Source organism: Phodopus roborovskii, unplaced genomic scaffold (genome assembly GCF_943737965.1).
Source record: "Phodopus roborovskii unplaced genomic scaffold, PHOROB, whole genome shotgun sequence".
Classification (NCBI taxonomy): Eukaryota; Metazoa; Chordata; class Mammalia; order Rodentia; family Cricetidae; genus Phodopus; species Phodopus roborovskii.
Window position 1 is genome coordinate 18,861,028 of NW_026126541.1, and position 24,442 is coordinate 18,885,469.

The window sequence follows — 24,442 nt, forward strand, 5'->3', positions numbered from 1 at the left end:
TGAGAGAGATGAGTTACTAATTCTGAAATTGGAGGACTCTGCCTGTAAGATATTTGGGTGTGTATGTAAATTGTCTTTTGGCTTCCAAGCATCTTATTAATATGAAATTGTCTTCATTCATTCCTGCTGGCCAGACACCAGGCTTCCAGGGTGGTGAGGGGATGAGTAGGAGGGTGTACTGTGGATTTACAATTCTCAAGCACAACTTGGAATTCATTTTCTCATAGAGAAAGCAAGGTGCCCAGGCTGGCCTGCCAAACTCATTTAATCCACAGAATAGAAGACAGCTTTATCTCTCTGTACCATAAGAGTCAGCGTAGTATAAGGACATGAGTCTTCATTTGTCAGGCAGGAAGCTCGGCTTTTATTTTAGGCAGCTGCCCACTGGAGGAGCTTACATCATGACTACACAGCTGTGTGTGCATCACCTCTACAGCACAGAACCCTGCATTCAGTAAAGCTCCAGGTCACCTCCAGTCTGAAAGGCCAAGGTAGGGAGCCCCTTGTGAAGAAGCATGGAGGCAGCCTAATGGCGTCATCACCACCTAAGTAGCCAGGATCTTTGTGTGGGGGTGGTGTGGGTGGTGGGGACAAGGAGAAGGCAAGGAGACCAGATCAAAGCCAGGCTCCCCTTCCCTCATCCTGAGCAAGTGCTCTACAATTGAACAACCTCCAGCCTAAGAGCTTTTTATTATCTGACAGCTGCTTTTTTTTTTTTTTTACCTTTTATCGTTTTAATAGATTAGTTAATTAAACAACAACTACTGAGTGAAGAAGGTAGAGTGTGATGGTGAGTCTCTACAGTCCCAGTATCCTAGAAGCAGAGGCAGAAGGATCATGAGTTTGAGGCCAGCCTGGACTACATAGTGAGCTCAAGGCTAGCATGAATTGCATCGGCTCTGTCTTGAAGACAGAATCAAAATGAAACCCAAATGAAACCGAGTCAGAGACAATTGACTATGGACCACTGGAGGAAATGAATGGCCTTAATAGCTTTTCAGGCTCCAAACTGAAGTTCTGGTGTTGTTTTTCGTTTGCGTGGCTTTTATTTGGGGGGACGGGGAGTATCCGTACCATTGCACAACGTGGAGGTCAGAGGACAATCTGAAGGAGTCGATTCCCTCCTTCCACCTTGTGGTTTCCAGGAATCAAACTCAAGTCATCAGGGTAGAGGGCACCTTTGCCCTCTAAGCCATCTTGCCTGCCCATGTTTTGACTCATAGCTTCCTAAAGGAAGAACTCAGCAATAAATAAGTTCTAGAACAGTTCAGCTAGAACAGAAAAAGTAGTGTTGAAAAGTGGCAAGTGCTCTTCCCTCACCTTCCTGAAGTGACTGCCAAGACAAATATGAAGAAGAAAGAAGAAACAGAGGTTCAAGGAGCCAGGAGGCAATGTGCTGACAAATCCCAGGATTTCCATGGGGCTGAGGCAGGAAACACAGTTAATTCCAGGTCAGTCTAGGCTATGTTGTAAGATCCTATATTAGCAATACAAAACATATAAGTAACAGGCAAACGTCCCAGACACCAAAGACTTGTGTGTAGATCAGTGATAGAGTAGTTGCATGGCATGCTCAAGTCTGGGTTCAATTCCAATACCGCCAAAGATTGTATGTATGTATGTATGTATGCATGCATGTATGTATGTATGCATGCATGCATGCATGTATGTATGTATGTATGCATGCATGTATGTATGTATGTATGTATGCATGTTTGATTGGATGAATTGGTCTTTTGAGACAGGGTTTCACTATGTAATCCTGACTAGCATGGAACTCATCCTGAGTTCATAGTGGAGGCTCATCTCTGGATGCTGGTAGGCCAGCCTGTGCTACCAAACTACCTTGAAAAGATAATTTCTTTCCAAGAGAAGTGTAACTGAGGATGGAAACTAGAGGATCCATTGTCATCCTAAGACTTTGATGGGTTTTCTTGTTTTGTGTGTATCCTTGGCTCTTTAAACAAACTTGGGCCTGGTAAAATTGTTACAGAAAGAGGCTGCACTGTCATCGAGGGGAGGACATTCATTGCTTGCTTCTCTGCCCTCCACGGGTCAGGGAATGAGCTTCATCTAGAAGAAAGATAAAATAAGACATGCATAATTCTCATTCCATGGTTCATCAAAAGATCTTTAATGTTTGATTTTATTGGGGGTGCTGGGGATGAAACCCAGAGCTTTCTGCATGCTAGATTAGTGCTCTACCACACCCTAGCCCCCAAACTAATTTGGATGGTGCCCCTGAGCTCTTGTGGTTCAGGCTTGAGGTTATAAGGTTTCAAGGAACTTTGCAGCCACACTTGTTTTTCTCTAATCAGTTCCCTTATCTCTGAATCTACACCTGTCATTGCCACAGTTTTATTGGCTGAAGATATATCAGAGTTCTCGGCACATAGTAAGTGCTCAGTAGAGCACTTGAACTCTAGAGTTATTGAACTGATGACCTTATAAGTTCTTCTCACCAGAACATTTCCCCAAATTCTCCACTGAGATGAGGTGTCTTCTTGTACTGCTTGCTTCTGTTATCACCTGGGAAGCACTTACAAGTCAATCACATTGTGCTTTTTTTTTTCTTTTTCTTCTTCTGGCTTTTCAAGACAAGATTTTTTTTGTGTGTAACAGCCTGCTGTCCTGGAACTCACTTTGTAGAACAGGCTGACCTCAGACTCGAAGAGATCAGCCTGGCTCTGCTTCCTGAGTCCTGGGATTAAAGGCGTGTACCACCACTGCATTTTTTTTTTTTAATATGCCCTGCCTATTCTTTAATGTAAAATTTCCTAATTTTAAATTTACCATTCCAAATGAACCCTTCTTGTCAGCCTAGTGATCCCAACAAAACCCAGCAAAAGCTCATGCCTCCAATCTGTGGAGGCTAAAAGGCTGGTGCTGATGGATGTTTAAGAAACTACTCATCCATCTCAATGTAGCACTCATGATGCTTGCTCTACAATTGCCCATCATTGCTTCATTCAAAGGCGGTGATTATTCATTCATGGAGCATTTGCCGAGCCTCCACTAGGAGCCAGTTACTGTGCTAGATGCTTTGGAAGATATACAAAGATGAATAAGATGCTTCCCCTGATTTCAGTAGCAATTACTGATGTCAGATTCATAAGCAATTAATCACACACTGCCTTGTGATGTCTCCGATACTAGCTGGAAAGCATTCTTTAAATACTGCTGTGTGATTTGCCTTTTCACTTGTTAATGTTTTCATATTCTGCAAATAGTTGTTGAATATCTATGTGACAGGCACTATCTTGGCAGCTCAGACAAATGATCATCAAATGGTAGTTCCTGCCATCAAAGAAGGTCACACTGCAATACGGAAGAGGAATTGATATTAGGTAGTAAGTATGATGTGACATACCACATGCTACGGGAATCCCAAAGAAGGGATGCTCAATTGCCCGAGAGCATGATGCCCAATATCACTGAAGATGGGCGATACAGCTGGCCTTGGAAGGACAGAATCAAAGAGAGGAGGTGAAGAAGGGCATTCTAGATAAAGAGCAAAGGCTTAGGACTGGTCAAGTGGCTATGTGACAAGGTGCTTGCCTAGCTCATAGATGGCTCTGGGTCCACCCCCAGCACTGCATAGGTCACAGAAGTGTAAGAACATGATGTATATTTAAGTGAAGGCAGAACATAGATATTAGTTTTAGTTTGCTTCCTGCTGCTGTGTTGAACACCATGGCCAACTTGGGGAGGAAAGGCTTTATTTGGCTTACATTTCCAAGTCTCCGTCCATCATTGATGGGAGTCAGGGCAAGAGCTCAGGAACCTTTAAAGCAAGTGCTGGCTTGCTCCTCACTGCGTGTTCAGCGTGTGTGTGTGTGTGTGTGTGTGTGTGTGTGTGTGTGTGTATCCCAGAACCATCTGGCCTGGGGTATCACTTTCACTATGGGGCGGGTCCTACCACATCTATCAGGAATCAGAAAAAAATGCTCCACAGACATACCCACAGGCCAATCTGATGGAGGCAATTCCTTACTTGAGGGTTCCTCCTTTCGAGGGTTTCTAGTTTGTGTCAAGTTGAAAACAAAAAGAAAGAAAACTAACTTGCACAGTAAAGTCGGGTCTCATTGTGTAGGTGCATAGTCTTTGTGATGGTTTGAAGAAGAATAGCTCCATAGGCACATATATTTGAATGGTGGGTCCCTGGGGAGTGGAATTGTTTGAAAGGATTACAAGGATTGAGAGGTGTGGCCTTGTTGGAGGGAGCGTGTCTCTGGGGGTGGGCTTTAAGCCTTAAAATGTCCATGCCAGACCCAGGCTCACTCTCTCTGCTTGGAGATTAGGATGTAGCTGATCCAGTTGCGGCTTCAGTGCCATGCTCTCTGCCATGATGATAACGTACTGACCCACTGAAAGTGTAAGCCCCCCCCCCCCCCAGTTAAATGTGCTCTTTGATAAGGGTTGCTTTGGTCATGGCGTCTGTCTTCACGGCAACAGACAGTCACTAAGACAGTCACAGCCCAAGGAAGTTGGATTGCATCCTCGAGCAAGGGCACCACTCTCCACCCTCATTATATATGTAGTGCCTGGTTAAAACATTCAAACAGGGATGGAGACATGACTCAGTTGGTATATTTCTTGCATGAGGATTAGAAAGTTGGATCTGGCAAGTGAAGACAGGATTCCTGGAACTTGCTAGTCAGACAGTCTAGCAAAATACTTGAGCAATGATGCCTCAAAAAATAAAGTGTGGACAATGATTGAGGAAGACACCTATGTCAATATCTGGTCTACACACACACACACACACACACACACACACACACACTCACACACACACACACACTCACACACACACACACCACACCACACACACACACTCACACACACACACACCACACCACACCACCCGTACAAAGTCTCAAACAGATGTATACAAGTTTCAATGTGATTCACTCTGGTAATGGTTTGAGTTTTAATTATTTAAGATTGTTTCCTAGCCAGGACCATGGTGGCACACACCTTTAATCCCAGCACTTGAGAGGCAGAGGCAGGTGAGTTGAGGATACACAGAGAAACCCTGTCTTGAAATACAAAACACAAAAAAAAAAAAAAAAAAAAAAAAAAAGAAAAAGATTGCAGATTGCTTTCTACAGGTAAACTATTATGATACAATTTAAAATGGAAGCAATTTATAAGTACTTCTTGGGTAACATTTACCAATGAGTGCACATGTGATTCACCTTTTAAAGAGCTGGGTAATTGGTAGTACATTAGCAGTTAAAAAAAAAAAAAAAAAAACAAACAAACCTAAAGAAGCAAACTGGGTCTAGTCTTTGCACAAGTCGCCCAACCTGTGCTTCTGTTACTTTTCTGTAATGTTAACACGCTAAAGGTACCTGTTTCATAGGGTCTGTGTGAGTATCAAATAGTGCCTGGCAGATAAAATCCTTGGTGATTCCATGATTTACTTATTCACTATTCAGGGTATGTTTCCGATAAGTGATGTAATCTGATTTCTTTTTGGCAATCACTCTGGCACTCTTTGGTAGTGAACAGGGAAGGACGATTGTTAGTGAGATCTCATTCAGACTTCTGCACAGTACGGTAGTATGGAATATTGGCTGTTATTACATGACCAAATGCCAGGCTCTACCCAATACTGATGGATGAGATAGTCTCCTCCCAAGCCCTACATTTAGAAGACTGTTCTGTTCATTTGACAGGTATTTCTGAGTCCTTAATGTGTTGGTATGAGATGGGCCTTGCTATATAGCCAGTGTAAGGATTCAGGCATTGTGCTGGCCTGCCTGTCACCTGGCAGAATGCACTCAGGGTTCCATAGAGGTACCTGACTGGCCTAGCACTGGGTCTGTAGACATGGTTGGCTCCAGTCTTTCAGCAACCTTGCCTCGGTCCCACAAGTGCTGGCTGGGATTGCAGGCCTGCATCTCCATGACCTGCTTTATTTCATTTTCTGTAACCCAAGCAAGCACTGACTATGCAACCATCAATCCAGCCTCCGGAGCGCTCAGGTGACAAGAGTGAGATACCAAACCTAGCTCCTCACTACCGGTTTAGGTACAGAAAACAAGAGCAGACGATTGGTGCTGAGGCGATCCCATCCCAGGGCACATTTACGACTGAAGATGAGGGGAAAGACAATACGTAGGCAAACAAATGAACAAGAACGTCGGTTTAGCCCACATCTCTGGATTGCATAGAAGTTCCAATCAGCACTCGGGGATGTTAAAAACACCCAACACACCCTGTACAAGTTCAATGATCATCTTCCATAAAGAAGCTTGGGGAGCTCATTTTCTGGGCTGGATGGAAGTGGATGTTCGCTCGGGCCCTCGGTGAGGTGAGCGGCCCCGGCCCGCTTCGCAGCCACCTCCAGCTGGGCTCCGGAGCCTAGATTGCGCCGGCGCGAGGGCTCAGGCCGAGGCTGAGCGGTCGGCAGCACACCGGCTCCGGAACCCTTCGGGCCCACGGCCTGCGCGCGCCGGCGGCGGTTGCGGCCCGGCGTCGGGAGGACTTCCGGCGTGTGCCGGGGTGGCCGGATGACGTGGCTGAGTCAGAGGAAGAGGCTCGGAGGCCGGGGGGCGGGGGCGGCGCGGAGCGGGCGGTGACGGCGGCGGAGGCAGCGGCTGGGCCCGGGCCCCGTGCGTCTGTCCGCGCCCGGTGGATGTGAATCGGCGGCGGCGGCGGAGGAGTCGGTGGGCCGGCGCCCGGCCTGTGGGAGCGCGGAGGATGAGGCCGCTGCCGGGCGCGCCTGGCGTGGCGGCGGCCGCCGCGTTGTTGTTGCTGCTGCTGCCCCGGGCTCGGTCTGACGAGCACGAACACACGGTGAGGCGAAGCGAGCCGCGCGGCCGCCCCCGGTCCGCTCCCTCGCTTGCCGACCCGCCAGGCCCGGCGCGGCCTGGAGGCCCGGTGCAGCCCCGAGGCCGCCCGAGCGCTCCTTCCGGTCGGGCATGGCGGGGCCGGATCCACGGGAGCTGGGAGGAGGCATTTTCGAGCAGTCCGGGCGGCCTGGGCCTTGCTCCTCGGCTCCGCCTCTCGGGGCCGGGGCTCGGGGGTCGCCCAGGAGCGGGCTCGGGACCCGGGAAACTGGACGCTGTACAGGGACGCAACACGGCGGAAGACGGATGCACGGTGATCGCCAAGCGCTTGCCAACCAGGAAATGCCCATCAGCTCACGGCCCGCTCCGGCCTTTTCCCACCCTTCTCTCTCCTGTCCGAGCCGGATTTAAACCGTGGGGTGGGGGACAGCGTTAGTGGAGCGGAGGTGTGGACGGTTTACACATGGACACGTCTTCACGCTGCACGCACTAGGTCCCCAGGCCCTTCCTGTAACTTTGTCCGCGCTCCGCGAGTCCCCAGACGACGTGGGGTCCGGGTGGGCAGCCTCTAACCGGGGCAGCCCTGACCCCAGGGACCCTGGAGTCACCCAGCCCTCAGGCCACACCCCCACTCACTTTTGCATTTGGTCTGAAGTTGATTGGCGGCTTATTTAATTGTATTTTCACATCAAAGCTTGGACTTAATGACTCTTGGAGGGACTTTCACCTAGAGCTAAAACGCTATGGGCTACTCCCCTCATCCCCCAGGATGGCAGACGCGAGGAGGCAGGGAAAGTCAGAATAAATCTAGAAGGTTGCTTGTCGAATGATTGTTTTTGGTTTTATTGGTAGGATTTTTTTGCCTGAGAAGTTGTGTATTTGCTAAATTTGAAAGATTGGAGAATGCCCGGTTGTAGCTAATCGGTGACGAATCGAGGACTTTCTCATTTAAGGGGCCAGACTTTAGATTTTGTTTGTAATTAACAAAACTTTGTTCTAAGGCCTGGATTAACTGTCACCTTATTTTAGCCAGACTCTAATTGCATGGTTATATAAGTTCTTTTTTTTATTCACAGAAACACTGAACTGGTAAATCCGACATTAAAGTGACTTTTCACTTTAAAATGGTTTTGTTAAGATCTTAAGCAGTTAAGTGAAAACTATTTTCTATCAGCTAACTTGTCCTAAAGTTTATGAAAAGTATTTTTTTTGTATAATATACAGAGACCAAGTACAGATTGTAGTAATTTGATACCCAACAAGTATCCTTTTACTCAGTAGTTTAAATAGTATTTGATAACGTTTTAGTACTTCAGCTCCTATGTAAAATCCTGAGCTTTTATTAGTTACAATTCCACCATATAGACATACAAATTTATATTCTACTTTTTAAGTCTTGTATTTTACTCATTTATGAAGAGGGAAGTCTTAGTTTATAATTTAATAAATTTTAAGTATGCAAAGACTAGCATATTTCACAAACAATATGTAAGTGGCAGTTTCCATGAAAAACAACTTTATTTTTATTTTATGTGATAGTTTTGCCAGCATGAATGTATGTGTATCATGTATGTGCCCAGTGTCTTAGAGGCTAGAAGAGCTTGTCAGATCCCCTGGGAACTACAGTTACAGGTGGTTATAAGCAGTCCTGTGTGAATGCTGAGAACCAAACGCGCCTTACTGGAGCTAGAAGGCTTGGCTTCACAAATGCTAGTCCTTTTAGGTTAGGAGACCTAGTGTGAAGATAGGAAGACGTGGTTGCTGGACAAAAGTTGAGAGTGAATAGTAATTCATTGCATGTCTATATTTACTTCTTGATCTTCACCTTGGCCAGATAACAGGGGCTCTATAACCAAGTGATTTTTTTTTTTTTTTAATTTCCAAGAAGACAAAACTAGCTAGTGAAGAGAGAATTGATATTCAAGGAAGAGACAAATTGTCAAGGTTGAGTGCCACCACCACCTGGCTTGATAGAACTTTTTAAGTTCAAGAAGAAATGTTTGGATGAGTCTAGGTCCACATTGTGTGTCACTGAGATGTTTGTACTAGCATTAAGAAGGGATAAGGGTAGCTCGTGGGCATGAAGGGCAGGTGGCATGAACAGTCATTCAGGACTGTACTTCCATCTTGAAATTACTTTTGAACAAAGGGTCCTATATTAATGCTTTTTAGATATTTTTATTTGTAAAAATTTGTTATGTGTGCACATATGTCTGTATCAGAGTGTGTTCACATGTGTGCGTTTGCCCATGGAGGCCATAGGAGGGTGTTGGATCCCCTGGAACTGTAGATGACAGGTGATGGCGAGCCACCCTACAGGTGCTGGCAACCAAACCTGGGTCCTCTGGAAGAATAACTAGCACTTTAACTGCTGAGCCATCTCTCCAGTGCTTTGCTGTTGCTTTTATGGGAACGGGGTCTCAGGATTGGCCAAGCTGGTCCTGAATTCTTGGATGGACTCATGTGATTCTCCTGCCTTGGCTTTCTGAATAGCTGCAGCTCCTAGCATGCATCATTCATTATTCCTGGTTAGAAAGTTTTAGTTTGTAATGTGTTCCCCAAATTAGTAGCTGGTATTAAGAAGGAATGACTATTTGCTATCCCCCAAAGTTCCCCTTTTTCTGTATCTACCACTTAACTGGGCTTTAGCTTGCCATTTGATCCATATAGTTTACTTTAGGGTTTTTTTTGTTTGTTTGTTTTTATGTTTTTGCATTTACTTGTTTATTTATTTATTTTTTTCTGTGGTTTGGGTAGGTGAGTGTGCATGCGCCACAGTGGGCATGTGGAGGCCAGGGGGCAACTTGTGGGAGATGGCTCTTTCCTTTTATGTAGACTTGAAATTGACATTTAGGTTATCAGGCTTAGTAGCAAGTACCTCTGCCCACTGAGCCACACTCCTCCCTCCCCCGTTTCCAGTGTTCTTTATGTCCTTATTTATCCAAAGTTCTCCTTTCTTAGAAAAGTAATAAGAAGGAAATGTGCTGTTGATTTCTGGAGGACGTGCTACTTTTAGTTTTTAAAAGTTGGACTGTAGATTATAGGACATACTGTTTGAAATTAAAACTAAAGAATACTTCCACTTATTAAAGACGGTCTCCTATTACATGATTGAAGGATCGTCAAAAGGCCTTTTTAAAGCCAGACATAGAACACACCTTTAATCCTAGCACTGGGAGGCAGGCAGGTGAATTGCTTGTAAGTTCCAGGTCAGCCAGGACTACATAGTGAGTGTCGTGCCCCCCCCCTCCCGTGCCATTAAGTGAAGGGGGTAAGGAAGATGGCTCAGTGGGTGAAAGGCACTTGGGTTTCTATGGGTCCTCTTTCTCAACATGATCACAAAGTTGTGTTTTGTCATTTGTGTTCCTCCCCTTTCTTCACACCTGCTACATATATGCTACAGCACTGTGCTTAGTCCTAGTACATAGCTAGTGTCTATTGAGTGACTTAGTAATCAAGCAACCACTGGGACTAACATACTTAGTTTTGGAAGCACGGAGCTTGCTTAAAGCACTGAACAAAACCAGACCATTGCCCATGTAAGGTTATAACCTTAGGCACACATCTTTAGGTTCCCTCCTGGGACCCCTTTTCTTTGTAATCCTTTGTAATTGTAGTTTCAGGACTTCTGATGTGGGTAGCACCTCACCTGTGCCTAGGATGGCTTTGCCTGTGCCAGAAACATGTTATATTGTACCATTGAATGATTTGGAAAAAGATTTTTAAAAAAGCATTATTTTCTCTGTATGGGTGTTTGGGCTTGTACAGGTACCACGTGCATTCAGTGCCCATGGAGACCAGAAGAGGGCATCAGATCCCTAGAACAGGAACTAGAGCTGGTTGTGCTCTGCCTTATGCCTGCTGAGAACTGAGTCTGAAACCATCCCAAGAAAGAGCAGCCAGTGCTCTTAACCACTGAATCAGCTCTCTAGCCCCAGAAGTGGGGTTTCTTTGCTTGGCAAATCAGCTTTGTCTTTGTCCCTGTTAGAAGTATAGGAACATTAGAAACATTTGAAGATTTATCTTGAGAATAAGGCATGTCCTGTGAGTTTGTGAATGTGCTGATGCAGACTTGGTCTGTAGGGAATGCTATATTTGGTCCTGTTTGGAGCTGTACTTAATGGTAGACTGAAAGTTTAGGGACAGAGTTGTTTTAAGAAAGAATGTTTATCTCAATCTATGATTCAAAACTACACTTCCAATTTATTCGTAATCGAATTCTTATGTGTGGTTTCAAATAATTGAAAGGCTTTTGAAACTGATTTCTGAAATACAGAAATGGATTTTGCTTTCTCTGGTTAAAGCATTTTAAAGTCAATGTGTTTTTTTCTTGTAAAATGAAAGGTAGCATTTGGGGCCTTATTCTGAGCTCTTGATCCTTAGTGGGCTCCTTCCTTCCTTCCTTCCTTCCTTCCTTCCTTCCTTCCTCCCCCTCCTCTTTTATTCGGATTTTACAAAGAGTTCAGCAAAAACCTTTTCAGTGTTCCTCCTGAGGTGGGAAATTAATGACCTCTGCTGGGGAAGAAAGTTTTGGAGTCCTCACCTCAAACGTAACAGAATAAGCGGGACCTGATCCTATGACTACTTGAGAAGAAGGCCTTGACTTTAGGAATTGTGATTTGGGGCAGATTAAAGTCTCAAATGGAAAAGTTTGGTACATTGAGTGCAGTATATTTCTGTTTCTCCATACAGCTGTGCTTTTTAAAATTTATTCTTTTTGGTTAATAAAGCTATTTAGAAGTCAACAAAAGTATAGTTCTAAGTTGTAAGCTTGGTACTAATAATTATATAAGCTTGAACACATTTATTTATGAGACAAGGTCTTGCTAGGTAGTCAAGGCTGACCTAGAATTTGCTTGAAGCCTTCCAAAGGCTGTGATTTACTGGTGTATTCTACCATCCCTGGCTTGGGCAAATTATTTAACATCTCTTGTTTTTGTTTTGAGTCTGTAAAACAGGTGAAATAATATGGCCTATCTTACAGAGTTTTGAGAAGATTCCATGTTTCTGTTAAGATGTTAGGCATCCTAGGTCCTAGTATGTAGTTATAAAATGATAGCTTGTGTGATGCTGTTGCAGAAGCTGATAAGGTCATGCCATGCAAGGGGTGGCCAGTTAAGGCCTAACCTGAGCAATTGAGAATGGGGCATTCAGCGCTTCTGAAGGGCAAGTAGAATTTGACTGCCGGAGAAACGGTGGGCATGGTGGATTGCAGGAAGAGGCAGAAGAGAAGGGGAAGTGCGAGAGGAAAGGAGGGCAGTGTTAAAGCTCCCACTGGAATGAACAGTGGGAAGTGTCCCGGAGGCTCTTCTGAAGGCAGGGAGTGACCAGGTAAAGAGTGCAAGAGGCTGGGTTCTGGCTGCTCCCCCAGAGCTTCACGTGGAAGGAATTACTGCCATGCTATGGACCCCCCCCCATGCTTCCTCGACAGTCATCCCCCCCCCCCCCATACAACATTTTTCAGGTGAATTTTAGCATCTTTTTTCTTGGTGCCATTGTCCAGTGCAGTTTTTCTGAGCAGAGTGTTTTAAGTGTTTGCTAGGACTTCATGGGATGTTTTGGGAGGGAATTAGACCAGCTTTTCCACAGGTTTCTAAGAAGTAGATTAGTGAAGGAAGAGCATTACAGATTTGGGGAGAATTTGTCTGTCTGCAGCTTGAGGGGAGAAAAAGCTTGCCCTTCTCCTTACAAGGGTCTTCAAAATCTCCCTTTTGTTTCTTTCTGTGAGCTTCATGATATCTTTAAACATTTTTTTTTCCTTAAGATAAAATTCCAATTTTTCTTGAGATAAGGTCTCAATGTGTATCCTGGATTAGCTTCAAATTTATCATCCTCCTGCTACAACTAAGCATTTGATTGGTGTGTGCTACTGTGCTCAGGGAAATGAATTCTTGACCTGGGCTTGGGAACTCTTATTTTCAGGGTGGAATCAAGTCTGGGATGCAGTGATAAACATTTTAACTTCATTGTATTTGCCTGCATAAAAGGAGCTCTGTAGAAGTGCTCACCTGCAGGTCCAATCTGTTTCTGCTTGCTGCTGGAGCCCTGCCCAGAGGCTTAGATTGTGCAGTGGGGATTCACCTGCAACTTTGTGTTTCTGACTGCTTCCTTAGTCCTCTTCCTAGACAGTATCTTGGACCAGAGAATGTGCACACATTTGTTGTAGTTCTTGGCTCATGCAGCACAACTCCACCAGCCTGTCAAGTCTTCACAGATGTTCAAAACAACTAACTTTGTTTCAGAATGTGGGTTTAACCTACTTTGTAACCCTTAGATTGTTTCAGAGTATCTCAAATAAGTGAATGCCTTAACTTTAAAGAAATAATTTTATAGTCAGATTTTTTATTTCTAAAGATACTTATATTGATTGAGGTTTATCTCAAAGGTGTTTTTCTAGAATGATATGTAACACTTCTACAGATTCAGCAGGTTCATGGCCAGGTTCTTATTAGTGGGCACTTCTTGCTTTTGTCTCTGAAGGAATGCTGTTTCAGTCAGTGCTTCCTTCAGGCTTTGACTAAGTTGCCAGGGAACTTTACAGTGGTATTATTTACCAGTGTATTAAGTACTTTTGTACATGATGACATTTTGCCTTGGTGGATAGGTTTTAATTCTTGGAACTCTGGTCAGAAAGATCTCAATTTGGAGAATTCTGGGGATGTGCAAGTACAAAGGAGTGCTTAGATTAGTGCTCTGCGGTTCTGCATTATGGGAGACCAATGACCTACATACACATTTGTCAGTATTGCCCCCAGATAAAAGGATCTATGGAGACCACAGTACTCAGACCCTTGCTTCTGTACTTAACGAGTAGAGATTAGCTGTAGTAGTTTTCTGAACTTGCTTGAAGCAGCTTATAGTTTCCTGTTCACCTGATCTTTCTCAGCTAAAGCAGAATTAATTGTCCCTTTATTGTTGCTACAATAGCTTTCTGTAATCATAACCCTTTCTCTATTGTTAATCATTTACTTATATGGTTCTGTGTGGATTGGGAACTTGAAGGGAAGAAGAACATTATTCTTCATTTTTGAATGGTGAACACAATCACTTGAAAAAAGAACATGGTAGGCACTTCATAAGTATTATTCCATTGGATCAACTTTTACACCATTAGTTAACTTGAAAGTACCTGAGCACTTACTGGTCTTGTAGATGATCAGAGCTTGGTTCCTAGCACCTAGAGGGCAGCTCACAACTCTTTGTACCTCCAGTTCCAGGTAGATCTGATGCCTCTGGCCTCCAAGGGTGTGTGTGTGTGTGCACATGCGCTCACACACACAGGAACACAAACACACTACACATAATTTGAAATATTTTTAAAAAATCTGATAGTGTCTAGTTAATGTTGTTATAAATTTTAAATTTATAGAGATCTTAAGAAATGTTTGGCAGATTATAAAACATGAAGTTGACTGTCCCCAGCATATATGAGGATATAACTAATATTCACTGATGGTTAGAGATATAATTATTCAAAGAAATATATGTGCAAAGTGAGTCTGTTTTGACAGGTGGGGTTGGGTTTGAATGTTGGGTTCACAGTGTTGCTTTTCTTTCTTTTTTTTTTTTTTTTAGTTATTTGTCTCTTGTCTAGTACTTTGAGCAGTATATGTGAGAAAGACTAAGAGAGAAAAGTTGTATTTATTTGTGCTGACATTGGTTTGTGGGGGGAGGGAAAGTAATGATTAGCATGAGGTTCTAGATGAAGTGTTGATTTTGTTTCCTCCTTCCTTGTGCAGGGTTCTCTGACAAATATGTTGGTATAATGCTTACCATTATTTAATAGTTATAAACCCATTCTTATGATCTTACATTGTCTTTTATAAAACCAAGTTTGGAGAAAATAGATCCTGAGATCACAGTCAGGATAAAGTTTTAGGAGTCATGAAACTTGATTTTGAAGTTGTAGGCATTGGTACTCAGTTTTTGTTTCACCTTTTTTTAGCATCCTGAATGTAGACAATGCACTTAATTGAATTAGATGTTTTAAAAGTACTTGTCTTGTTTTTCTTGTTACAGTATCAAGATAAAGAAGAAGTTGTTTTATGGATGAATACTGTTGGGCCCTACCACAATCGCCAAGAAACATATAAATACTTTTCACTTCCATTCTGTGTAGGCTCAAAAAAAAGTATCAGTCATTACCATGAAACTTTGGGAGAAGCACTTCAAGGAGTTGAATTAGAATTTAGTGGCCTGGATATTAAATTTAAAGGTAAGTCAACATTAATAGTCCTTGCTGACATTGGGCCAGGTAATTTTATTGTATGGGGTTATACATTATGGATCTTCAGTGAAGTAAATTGTTAATAGAATGTTTCTCTAGCATAGTTTTTTCTGAAAAAAAGTATTTTTTCCAGTAAACTTTTTAGTTAATTAATACATGTATGGCCAGGGAAGGCCTTCACAAAATTCATAATAATTTTTGGAGATTTGAGTCTCCAAAGGGATATGTAGTTATTGAGAAGTGTGTGTAAAACCACAGATTTAACTTATACAATATACTTAGAATTTACTTGGTATTGTTATATTAATTCATCCTCTTAGTACCTAGAACATTTAAGAGTTAAGTCAGACACTGTTAAACTTGAGGGGAAGTCTATTGGAGCTGCTGTGAGACTGTGTTTATTCTTCGTGTGTTCCTCTGTGGAGGAGTACTTCCCTGCACAGGCATTGACTCCCTGCACAGGCATTGGTAGTACCGTGGCTAAAGAGTCTCTGGGAAGTTGGAGTTCTTTGATTAGGGGCCTTGATTTTTAATAGAACATGGGCATCGTATTAGCCTCATTTCTGTCACATACAGTTGACTGTAGTAACATTGTTGTTTGCTTCACTTCCTTGTGTTCATGGTATGTAATATGAATAGTACCTGCCTTCTGATATTTTTAGTGCACTGGGACTAGGCTACAAAATGAGATATGAAGGTAATGATACTTTGGTTTATTAAATTATGTTATATATCAGACATTTTTTGTTACTGTTTTGAAAATGGTTATACATTTTATACCTCCTCCCTAATGCCCCTTGGGACCTAATTATAAAATTGAGTTGTAAATTTAAACCACAGTGGTGTGGACTATAATTTTATGAGTGTTGAAAACATACCCTGAGGTGCATGTTTTAATTTAATAATGTAATTGAATCACAAATACTTAATCACAAATAGGAAGAAACTAAACTAGAACATGCAATCTTTGAGAACCCCAGTGCTGTATTTATCCACCTAGTTTCTCCTTTTCCATATTTGATAGACATGTCTCCTTTACTAGAGAGGAGCTAGCGAAAGAATAAATCCTCAAGTCCTGCTTTGGAGCAGTTATTTCATCAGATTTGAAACCCTTATGCCTTACTTACCTGAAGGAACATTTCCTCAGCAGTCTTAACCTTATGTTTTTCTCTTAATTTCGAGCCTGAGATGGAAATAGTCAGGGGCTGCTACTATGGGCTTGAAAGTGAGGTTTGTTTTCTTTTCAGATTAAGCTGGGTACTTGAGGGATGAAAGAACTACCAGTTGTAATAGAAAGGTAGCAGTTCTTGGGGTCTAGCTAGTTCTGCGCCTTTAGGTGAACGATGCAGCTAACTTGGGTAGCCCAATTGAAGTAGCCAGTGGGAATTGATTTCTGTTTCCTCCACTATAGGCTTTTGTTTCTTTGGTTTATGGATATTGATGATCATGCTTTGAAAGTGTTCCTGATTGTTACTTATTTTTATAAACTTTTAAAGATAGCATGCTCTCATACTAATACTAATAATACAGTAGAAACCAGAACACTGTCTCAATGTGAACCATTGATCCATCTATCGGTCTGTCTGTCTATCTACCTGCCTACCCACCTGCCTGCCTACCTACCTGCCTACTTAAATACACACCTACATACCTACCTGCCTATCTATCTATTTATTTTGAGGTGTTTTAAGATAGGGACTTATGAAACTCAGGCTGGCCACAAATTTTTTTATGTAGCTAAGGCTGGCCTTGAGCTTCTTACTCTCTTGTCTCCACCTCCTGAGTGCTGGGATTACACACATGTACCATTATATCCTGCTACTATTTGTTTTTAAGTCTTTCATATCAAGTATTTGACTTTTAATGATTCTTTGGAAGGCATATTCATATGTAGTAAAATTTTGAAAATGGCACATGTATACCACACATGCAATAAACAGAAACAAACACATGCGCGCGCACACACACGTACAGAAAGTTTTGTTTTTTTCTTTTAACCTAGCAGATTCTGTGAAGCTGATTGGATTGGTACCATTTTGTAGCATTGAAGGTCACTAGAGAGATTATGTTAAGGAACTAACCATAACCCTGTCTGAAGACAGACCATTTTAGGTCTGGGTTGTATAGGATGACTTCAGATTTTATGCAGATTTTTTTCTTTCTTTTTTTTTTTAATATGCTAGTGCTAGACAGAAATGCTAATTGAGACCATTTAAGAGAAAATGCGTTAAATACACAAGGACAGATCTATATTAGGCATCTTTGAGCCAGGCCTCATTTTATTACTGTCTAATTATGGGTACTATCTTTTAGGACATTGCTGTAATGGAGTGGCAAGAACTTGTCTTAGTCTTAGAATCAGACGTGGTATAGCTCAGCTCTCTCTGCCTGTACCTACTTGTGTGGTTGTAGGGAGATAATTCAGCCTCTTTGATCTTTTGTAGTTTGTAGTTCTTGTCTGGGAAGCAAGGGAACTAATATACCCGATAGAATCATTGCGGGTCTATAGTTTATGTTTGAGGAATTGTGATTGCTGTGCCTCTTAATATACATAGTATGGATCTGGATTCTACTTGTTTATATATTAGCAATTCTGAAATGTTAGTTTACTGATTGTAGAATTTTATCTATTCCCAAATTACCTTACTCTCCTCTGGTTCCATTAGGCTAGTATATTCTTTCACACCCTAGCTGTTAAGATTGAGTAAACTCTTAATAAATTGTCTAGCATCATAAAAGTAAATATACATTCTCCAGATGCTAGACAATGTTCTAAGAGATAGTACCCATTATTAGATGATTGAGATCATAATTCTTATCTTTGTTTTGTTTGCTCGCTTGCTCTCTCTGCCTCTCGTGTGTGTGTGTGTGTGTGTGTGTGTGTGTGTGTGTGTATGTGTGTGTGTGTAAAAAGTTATTACCATGTGGGGCAGGCTAGCTTAAGCCTAGCGTTTATTGTAATATCCCTTGCTGGCCCTTGCCAAGGTTGGCTTTGAACTTATGATCCTCTGTCTCAGTCTCCTGAGTGCTGAGATTACAGCCATGAGTCATCATGTCCATCTGAGATAATATTTTTAACCAGGGGAGTCACTGCCTGGCACCTTTCCCTATTATTTGAGAATCCTATGGTATATATAATAAAGGACATTAATAGTTGAAAAATAATGATGCCTAGTGATTCTTCCTTTCCACATACTATATTATTTTTCTTTTTAATTATTTCTTCTTTTAATATCCTAACCTAATATGTAGATGGCATTTTGTATTTTTATCTTGGGTGCTGCAGATATGGAGGAATGTCAGTGCTGTTTAAATCCTTATGTAATTAGAGTTAGGTGATTCTCCATCTTGGCTCTCCAGTTCGCTGTCTTTGGGTGCTTGTGTTTCAGTGTGTGAGCCCTCAGCTTCTGCTCCAGCTGCCTTGCTTGCTTGCTTGCTGCCGTGCTTCCCTACTGTGATGGGCTCTATCTCTCTGGAGCTGTAGCCCAAATACATTCTTCCCTCTTGTTGCCTTGGACATGGTGTTTGGTCACACACAGCAATAGAAGAGTAACTCCTACTACTATTTTGTTTTTCCTGAAGAACTCACATTCTTTTATACTTACAGTTGAGGACTTTTAGGAGGGAGAAGAAATCCTCCTATGCTTAAACTTTCCTTGATAATTGGAGGTACAGGAGCTTGCTGCTAGATTTTTCTTCCTGTTGGTTTCAATCCGTCAGTGTTTTAACCAGACCAAACAATTAGCGTCTGAAACTTGTCAATTCTTTAGTCTTTAGTACCTTGTGCTAATTGTAATATAGTTTCACTACGTAAGATTAGGATCTTCAGAAGAATATAAAAATAGAAATTTCTATTCATCTAAATTGTTTAAAAAATAAATTAAATGAATCATATTTGTGCAATCCTGTAATTCTAACACGTATGAGGCTGAGATGGAAGGATTGGTAATTCCCAGTCAACCTGGGGTCCATGTTAAGATCATATTACAGGAAAGTGAAAATTGAATTCATGTTACTTATGTTGTTTTTTTTTTCTTTTAAAAAGCTCAACCCTCATATAGTGCTTATTATATGCCACTATTTTGAGTATTTCTAACTCAGTTAAGTTATACATAATTATTTTTATATTCCTTTTTTCTTATGACGTTTGTGAGTTTGTCCTTTTTTTTTTCCCAAGTTGTTTTTTTTTTTTTTTTTTTTTGGTTTTTCAAGACAGTGTTTTTCTGTATTGCTTTGGAGCCTATACTGGAACTTGCTCTGTAGACAAGTCTGGCTTTGAACTCACAGAGATCCACCTGCCTCTGCCTCCCGAGTGCTGGGATTAAAGGCGTATACCAGCAATGCCTGGCATGAGTTTGTGTTTATATTGTTATTCTTAAAATGTGGCTAGGTATTACTCTGAAATTAGGATATGCAATTTTCCCCACTCTAGTTACAAGGTGATCTGCTCCCTTCCTCTTTTTCTTTTTCGAAATAACAAAGCCTTTTGTCAGTTTTTGCATAAAGTATTGTAATGCATCTATAGATCTTTTGCAAGCCTAAGTTTTTAGAAGTTAGAAATATGAAATTGAAAAACAGACAGAAAGACAGTCAGACAGATAGACAGACAAACAGACACACACACACACACACACACACACACACACACACACACACACACACACAGAGTTGAAAGCCAAAAAACATTTTAAGGCAGTTTTCTTTCTTCTTCCCTCCCCCCCCCCCCACTTGGTTTTTTTCAAGACAGGGACTGGGTTTCTCTGTGTATGTTTGGGGCCTGTCCTGGAACTCAGTAGACCAGGCTGGCTTCAAACTCAAAGATCTGCTTGCCTCTGCCTGCTGAGTGCTAGGATTAAAGGCGTGTGTCACCACTGCCTGGACTCATTTTTTTTTTTTTTTTTCTTTTTTTAAATTAGGGACTGAACTGAGGGGAGGACCTCATGAATGTGTAAGCAAGTGCTCTTGCGCCATGCTACATTTCCAGCCCTTAAAAAAACAAAAAACAAACAAAACAAAACAAACAAAAAAAAAAAACCCTTCTTATTTTAAGACACATCCATGCTAAATTACATGGCCTAGATTTGAGCTTGTTCAGTAGCCCTGGCTGAATTTGAGCTTGCAATCCTGTATTAGCTTTCAAGTTGCTAGGATTACAGGGTTGTACCACTAAGCCAGTTGGCAGTTTGTGATACCTATTACCAAGTAGCCTACAAATTGTGGTTTATGTTGCTGGTCAGGTTTCTCAGTTATTATGTACTTTTTATATAGTTTTTAAATTAACTGTGCATATACCAGTATTTCCAGTCCATGCTTTTTCTTTTTAATTATTTGGTGGTTTTTGAGTATATAATTTCACTCCAGACTGCTGGGCTGTGAATCTAGTTTAATCAGACCTCTGCATTCAGGGCTCCCTCTCTGTGGGCACTCTGAAATTGTGTGCTTAATTTTGTGTGAATGTACATTTGCAGGGTGGGATGGGGGTGGGTTTGTGGCAGGGGAAGTAACACTTTCATGATTCTCTCAAGAGTGTGAGGTCAGAAATACTTAAGAAAACTAAATGCATTCACACTAAGCCTTAAAAGAAGTCAGCACAGTTATTTTCAGTTTCACAGTTGAGGGCTACATGAGGGTCATAGAGGTTAAACCATTTGTTTTTGTTCAGGTAGCTAGTAAGTAGTGGGACTCAAACCAGAACTCCAGAATTTACCCATGTCTCGTTGTGATTTCACTATAATTTTGCTAAGTGCTATTGAATTTGAGGTAAGAATCTGCTTTTTCATTTTAGTAATGCCATCAAAAGAGAAAGTGTAAGTATGGTAGCATGGTACATTTCGGGGGAACTCAGTATTTGCAGTGTTATTTTCTGGACTTTTATTAGGCACACAATGGCACTTAGGTTCTGGGATCTACTTAGTGTGGTAATCTGTTTGAAAAGTAAGTAGCAACATTTGCTAAGTTATGGCTTTGTTTTTGTCCCCTCCTTAAGATTTCTACATTGCCAAAATCTCAGTTGCATCTTCTTCAGAATTTGTAGGTTTGGTTTTATGTGAGGAAGGTATGCTCTGTTATTTTCAACCAGTGACTTATGACAAGATTTTTTTTTTTTTTTAGGCTAGTTTTTCAGTTATATATAATGTGGACAGTCACTTGGCATCTTTGTACACATTGTCTTCACAGCAATTCCCCCCTGAGAGGAGTGCTGTTTTGGTTGGGCAGTCAGGCTGTTGAATTATTTGTGAGGCTTATATTTGCCTTCATATCTGAAAGAGGAATTTCATTAAAATGACCACCCACTGTCCTTTTTGCAGTGCCGTGATAAATTGGTGATAAAACTAGGAACCTCAGCAGAAGTGGAGTGTGTGTGTGTGGGGGAATCAGGGAATACTCTATGGAGGAGAACCTGTGGATGATAAAGATTTTAGAATGGTCTTCCTGCTAGAGTTAGTGTGAGCCCCATGCTCCATAGGCCAGAGAGTACATATTCACAGGGATTGTGGGCAGTTCAGTCATGGTAGAGTGGAAGGGAAGAGGATGGTTATGAGTGAGGAAACTTGAATTGGCGTTAGATTGTGGGGAATCCTTTATATAGGTAAACACATGATGTGTATCACAGGACTTTTTACTTAAAACTATCACATTGATGATGTCCATTTAAATAGTGTAACAGCATACAGTGGCTTTGCGGGACAGCTGTGAGTCTTCTGCAGCCACTAGAGTGATTTGTTGCACGCCAAGCCTGGACTTCTTTCATCCCATCTGTCCCGTCTGATCCATCTGCTGTTGCCCTTGCCCTCTGTAGATTAGTGTACTCTGTAGAAGTCTCTTTTGGATACCTCCTGCTGACAGACAGTTCTAGCTTTTGCTGTGGAAACTCTTTAGAGCAATTTCATTTCCTCTTAACTGTTCAATACTAGATACTACCATTGTGAAAATCCTAGATTCCTTGTTGTTCAAAAGGGATGAAGTAGGAAGAAAATGTGTGTGCAAGTCATAGGCAGTGTTATATTTTTGTACTTGGAGGGTAAGAGTAGGTGGGTCTTCCCTATCCCCCTTCCTTGGGAGATGGCTGGGCTGTGTTATTTGGGATGGATCCACTCCAGGCTAATCTCTCACAAGAGGAAGCTGTTTTCTCAGACATGCTCTCTAATATCAAGTTGTAATTCAGATGACTAGTTCATAAGGAAATATTGTTACAGGTAGCCATTAAATTCATCATTCATCTATAACCTTTAAAAAACAGTAATACTTAAGAAATTCATGTTTCTGTGGGAAAATTGAATTTCAGATTCTAAATTACCAGAATAACATTAAGAAAATGTATTTATTTTTTATTCTTGTTAAGATTTATATTGTTGTAATTGCTTAAATAATATATCAGAAGTTTAATCCTTTTGATTGTCACCTAGAATTTTATTTTTAAATAAACATTTTTGAAATGTTTTGAAATGGCTTCTGTGGCCATTGATGACTTGGATTTCTGTGCTATTGGAATCAATGTATATTTGAGTGACCCTAAAGCTACTCTTATCTCTGCTTAGACTCATATCCTTATGCTCTTTTGTTCTTTGTTTTTATATCAGTTTATTTTAAAGGGACTTTGTTATTGTTGCATTATTTCCTTATATATTTCTTCATGTAAGGTAATCTTTGAAAATAAAGACGATAAAAATCTTTCATTATAAGGTAATGGAAGGTATACAGAAACTGGATAGGATAGCTCACTGTACTCCCATGTGCTTATCACCAGACTACTGAACAATTGGAAATAGAAATTAGCCTATGCAGATGCTGACTTTTTTCTTGTGCTGTATTTCCTGTAACTATTTTCAAGCCAAATCAGTTAATTTGTAGCTTTTACTTTGCAGATGATGTGATGCCAGGTACTTACTGTGAAATTGACTTAGATAAAGAGAAGAGAGATGCATTTGTGTATGCTATCAAGAATCACTATTGGTACCAGATGTACATAGATGACTTACCAATATGGGGTAAGTACTCTCTGTTACAAAGTAAAATTTCATATAACCAGTTAGTTAAGGTGACCATATTCTAGATCGTGATGGAAATGTTTTTCTACTCTTTGCTCCAGAATAGTCTTTAATGATGATTTTTATGGCTTCCTCCTACTGGAAGCATTTTTGGTACTGCCAAACCTTATAGGAAACTTTCAAATAACGGGTTTATATGGTGAGACTTTTCAGACTCAAGGAATTCAGAGGCTCTTGGAACATCTGAAATTTCACTCTTCTGTAGTTTCTTCACAGCTTATTTTCTCTTAAATAGAGTGGAGGGATTGAATAGGATTTTTGGAATTTGCCTCTTTATGTGACGCTATAGTAGTATTTTAGGGGCATGATAATTTCTTGAATGCTTTATTTTATCAGTTTTTGTCCTTTTCTAAAACATTCAATATTGAAGTGTTTTTTGTTTGTTTGTTTGTTTTATTTATTATTATTTTTTTTGATACAGGGTTTCTTTGTGTAACACTGGCTGTCCTAAAACTCAACTTTGTAGATCAGGGTGGCCTCAAACTCATATAGATCTACCTGCCTATGCCTCCTGAGTGCTGGGATTAAAGGCGTGCACACTGGGCTGAAGAATTACTCTTGTTTAGCTCTTGCTTGTCCATATTATTGGGGAAGAGGCATAATATGGTTAATACAAACTTAGGCATAGGGGCTGTTATTCTACTCTGTGTTAATTAGGTATATAAAATAAGCATTTTTTATAAATGACTGTATTAGTGTTACAGTACACAGGCATTTCTGTGATCAGCTCTGAGGGTGGAGGAAGATAGATAGGGTAAGGGCTTGTTGAAGATTTCTGAGCCTATAGTTCAAGAGCTCATTAAACAAGGCTCTTCTTCATTTGCAGTGAGAACAGATTCTTTTCTTAGTTCTCCTGTTATTTATTTATTTATATATATCTCATATACCAGGCACTGTGGTTCATGCATCCCAGAGGCAGAGGCAGAGGCAGGTATATCTTTATGTGTTCGAGGCCAGCCTGATCTACATAATGAATTCTAGGACAGCCAGGACTACATAAAGAGACCTTGTTTCACCCCCTCCTCCCCCCATCCCAACCATATTCATTTATTTAGTGTTGGGGGAGTGGAATGTGCACTTGGGCCACAGCATGGGTGTGGAGGGCAGAGCACAGTGGAGTCTGTTCTTTTTCACCATGTGGGTCCTGGGGTTTGAGCTCAGGTTATCAGGCTTGGTGGCAAGTGCCTTACCCTACCGAACCATCTCTCTGGTTCATTGTATTCTTTTTCAAATTTGCATCTTTGGTTTTTGTTTTCCTAATCATTCCTGTGGGCCTCTTTAGCAAGAGCGACACTGTTCTTTGTTATAAATTGTGTGTGTGTCCATTGTGGACATGTGGAGGCCAGAGGTCATCTTTGGGTGTTGGG

General features: G+C 41.3%; 1 protein-coding gene across 1 annotated transcript in view; it reads left to right on the plus strand.

Moving 5' to 3' along the window:
- Positions 1-6,544: 6,544 nt before the first annotated feature.
- Positions 6,545-24,442, plus strand: part of Tm9sf3 (transmembrane 9 superfamily member 3) — a 46,192-nt gene continuing 28,294 nt past the window's right edge. Inside the window, exons 1-3 of the mRNA XM_051199937.1 lie at positions 6,545-6,807; positions 14,820-15,015; positions 22,893-23,015. Coding sequence (XP_051055894.1) covers positions 6,712-6,807; positions 14,820-15,015; positions 22,893-23,015 — 415 coding nt within the window. The 5' untranslated portion in view covers positions 6,545-6,711. The remainder of the gene's footprint in view (positions 6,808-14,819; positions 15,016-22,892; positions 23,016-24,442) is intronic.